The sequence below is a fragment of the Tarenaya hassleriana genome, unplaced genomic scaffold (genome assembly GCF_000463585.1).
Source record: "Tarenaya hassleriana unplaced genomic scaffold, ASM46358v1 Cleome20, whole genome shotgun sequence".
NCBI lineage: Eukaryota > Viridiplantae > Streptophyta > Magnoliopsida > Brassicales > Cleomaceae > Tarenaya > Tarenaya hassleriana.
Window position 1 is genome coordinate 734,951 of NW_010965373.1, and position 3,515 is coordinate 738,465.

The following is a 3,515-nucleotide window of genomic DNA, read 5'->3' on the forward strand; positions in this document are numbered from 1 at the left end:
GTAAAACCGGGCAGCGGTTCATCTCTTAATTGATAACTCATCTACCTTCTTTTTCTTTTTCCTTTTCCCACAAGTCTCTCCCCCCATCAAATCCGGTCGATTTCGGTTTAGGTCAGTCTAATTCGGTCTAAATTGGTTTGGTTCTTCCAAACCGGATTAATATAACCGGTAGCGCCTGATTAAATTATTTGTAACCGTGGGATGTAGGTGTACATTATATTCCCTTCTCCAGGCAATTATGCCACGGAACGTTAAAGTTTCGAGAATTTAGAATATTTGCTATTTCGTTATTTTCATTAAATATGTGAAGTTTATTGTGATTCAATTTTTTTTTTGTGTGAAGATATTTGGTCCAATATTATCTAAATATCCCTGCTTAAACTTTGCGAATTTATTACTGACTTAATAATTTTCAATAGTGTGAAAATTGGGTTTCCAAATTTTAGGTGCTCATTGAATACGAGAAGGAATCGAATAACTAATATTTAGATAAATAAACTCGAATTTCAGTTACTATTGTGTCAGGAAAATAGTAATAAATCCGAGACTTACATTAGCTATGGGAATTCGTAATTGTATAAAATGATAATTTTATCTTTAGAGTTATAAATATTTATAACAATATCATTATAGATATATTAACTCTTAACATTTATTTCCTTGCTTCAAAATCTTCCTCTCTTTTATTTTGTGTCGTCATCCACATCGTTGGAGAAGTCCGGTCGGAGTTTAAATCGGCCATTTTCTGTAGTCCAGTGAAATCAAGCGCGTGGGGAATATTCGCGGAAGATGCGCGTGGTATTATTTTGTAAATATTTTTAAAATTTTACGATTTAATCTGACGTGGAATTGTTATGGACCGGATTGGCTGCCCTAACCACGCTGCATAACTAAATGCTGTAAAATATAGTCGACGAAGAGAGACCCCATACAACGTCTACCTCTTCCATAAAGTTTGGGAACAATACAACATCGTACCAAAGCTTTCCAAAGTGTAAAAAAAAAGGGGGTTTATATATAAATGATGCTCTTATCTTATTATTATCTTTCAAAAAATAAGTTAAGGGGGTAAATGCCCCCCGAAAAAACCTATGGAAAAGGAAACAACTTACTCAGCCTGTAAAAAACATTACACACATTTTCCCCACTTTTTTTTCTGCCAAAAAAAAAAAAAGAAGACATGGGCTCCTCGAGAGTCAACGATGGCTTTCCACTCATTGACCCTTCTTCAGTTCCGATCTTTTGTCTTTTTTTTTTGTAGCCACGAAATCCTTCTACAGCCCAAAAAAAAGGAAGGGAGGCTGTGTCATGACACCGAAAGGTTCTTGAATGCGTCGAGTTTCACGTCGATGAGTTCGTTCTGGCCCATGGCATGGTTTAGCCTTGCGCCGTTCTCAGCGATCTTACGAGATGGTTGGGACGTTGCAGAGCTGAGTTTTCCTTCAAAATACGTGGAATACGGGAAGTATTCCGCACATCGTGATTTCCATCCTGCATTTGTCATCGTCCACGTTATTCCCTACTATTTTAACGTATTATTAGTACTCAGGTCTATTTTATGTAAAAATTCCCAATATACCCCTAAAGCCAACGGAATTTTTGAGATTTCCATGGGCTCAGATACCCGCGAGTACCCGATTTGGGCCGCTGGTACCCGGATCTCACAAGACCGAGACTGAGACATAGTCTTCAGAAAACCCGTTAGGATGAGGCTGGGTTCGGGTACCCAAAAATCCGGATACCGGACCGGCACATGTATTGTATTTTTAAACAATAAGAATGAAGACAATAAGACGAGAAGAAGGCTCGATATGCTTACCGGATGCAGCATCGGGTTCAAGGAAAACTGTGTCCAGGAGTTTGTGAACTGCCATGCAGTCTTTTAGTTTCCATTCCCTTACTGGTCCTAACGCTCCGTTTCTGCATATGAAGGAAAGGTCCATCTCCAAATAAAATAAACAGAACCACACGGAGAATATAGAGAGGATGAAAATAAAAGAAATAGCCGAAACCATATGTAGAAATTCGAAGAAGCATTACGTTGGAACCACATTGCTGGTTGAGTCTTCGATTAATTTAATAGCCTCAGACTTCTTGCTTGGATCTATAACATACAGCATCTCTGCATAAGCTGCTCTGTGCATCAAGGATCCTGCATTTTCGAAATCGAACTGTGTTATTACCATTTACGCAGCCAATTGTAATCCCTCTGAGGTCCATACATAATCCATATAACATAGGTTTGACACACACCTTTGTGTCGATCATGAAAATCTTTGTTTGCCTCCTCCAATGATTTATTCTGCAATTGACTATAATACCAAACAAAAGGGAGAATTTATCTCATAATTGACATACAGCTAGTGTCATGAAAACCCCAAAAAGAAAGGAAAAAAAGAAGAAGGTAAGCAGTTTACCTGATTGAAGGGCGCTCTGCCTCTAGGACATTCCAAAGGAATTTTTCTGCTACAGTGGATGGAGTAACCATTGATCCTGTCTTGAGGAAGAATTTGATCTGTCGTCCAAGTCCGGTAACATAAAGCAGAACATTAGAACTTATGTAAAACACAGTCTCTTCTCTCCTTCACATGATTAGCCCATCCCAAGAACATTAGTACATTACCATCAGTAAAAGAGTACATACCAAGCAACGATGTGAATCAGGGTTCTCAGCATCCAATTTCAGCATTTGTTTTACAGCCTGAAGAAGGGAAAAAAATAGCAAAGCCCAAAGTTAATTGAATAAATCATAAGATGAACACGATCTAACCAGTTATAGACCTAATCTATCTTGATTTTAGGGTCACTAATAAATCGGGTTACCTGAAATGCAAGAAGGAATTTTTGCTTTCTCATATTAACCTCAAAAGAGAGTAAATGAGTCTCCAGAGAATTAGGTGAGTTCTTCTGGAGTAATTTCAAGTACTTCGAAGCTTCCGCCATTGGATTTTCAACCTGAAAAGGTTTAGTTCTTTGTTAGCTTCTGATGATGTAATGCTTATACGGCACCTAACACGTTTTTACAAAAGACAGAAATAACCACCTGCAGTAATTTTTCCCCATGTGGATCTGGGTCTACAGGTTTCGCATTGCGTTTGCCAGGCTTGGAGACACCACTAGCAGTTGATTCTTCGCCCTTACTCTCAGCTTCCTGAAATACAGTAGGGATAATATTAAGTAACTTAATCATGCACTCAAAAGCTATATCCATGAAAAAGAAACGTACATTTTTAGCCCGGGCTTCTGCTTTTCTCTGCTTCTTGATTTTCTTCTTCTGTGCAGGAGGCAACTTTGACATTTCATCTTCTTCAGCATTTGACTTGGGAGAATCATATAATTTCAAGTAGCACCTAAACAGGGGTGCAAAAAGGGTAAAACGATTACAGTTTAGGCATGAAGTCTAGCACGCATCTAATAAAGGATGCAGTTAGAACTTAGAATACAATTGTGCAACAAAGACTTTACCTGATGGCTCCAACTGCAGCTTTGTGGAAATATGGGAAAGGTCGACAGTT

At 38.4% G+C, this 3,515-nt stretch overlaps 2 protein-coding genes across 4 annotated transcripts in view; one reads left to right on the forward strand and one right to left on the reverse strand.

Annotated features, from left to right (window-relative positions):
• Positions 1-325, forward strand: part of LOC104813571 (cyclin-A2-4-like) — a 4,145-nt gene extending 3,820 nt beyond the window's left edge. Inside the window, exon 13 of one of the 2 annotated variants that reach the window (XM_010541213.1) lies at positions 21-325. The gene's annotated coding sequence lies outside the window, so the exon portion shown is untranslated. Of the gene's footprint in view, positions 1-12 lie in introns of both variants that reach the window. The other variant, XM_010541214.1, reaches the window with a different exon arrangement.
• Positions 326-1,010: 685 nt separating this feature from the next.
• The window catches only part of LOC104813572 (N-alpha-acetyltransferase 16, NatA auxiliary subunit-like), an 8,307-nt gene continuing 5,802 nt past the window's right edge, over positions 1,011-3,515 (reverse strand). For both annotated transcript variants that reach the window (XM_010541215.2, XM_010541216.1), the window contains 10 exons: positions 3,466-3,505; positions 3,227-3,350; positions 3,044-3,151; positions 2,824-2,955; positions 2,645-2,701; positions 2,418-2,515; positions 2,254-2,312; positions 2,041-2,152; positions 1,820-1,920; positions 1,011-1,491 (listed from right to left, as the gene is read on the reverse strand). In XM_010541215.2, coding sequence (XP_010539517.1) covers positions 1,307-1,491; positions 1,820-1,920; positions 2,041-2,152; positions 2,254-2,312; positions 2,418-2,515; positions 2,645-2,701; positions 2,824-2,955; positions 3,044-3,151; positions 3,227-3,350; positions 3,466-3,505 — 1,016 coding nt within the window. In that variant the 3' untranslated portion in view covers positions 1,011-1,306. The remainder of the gene's footprint in view (positions 1,492-1,819; positions 1,921-2,040; positions 2,153-2,253; positions 2,313-2,417; positions 2,516-2,644; positions 2,702-2,823; positions 2,956-3,043; positions 3,152-3,226; positions 3,351-3,465; positions 3,506-3,515) is intronic.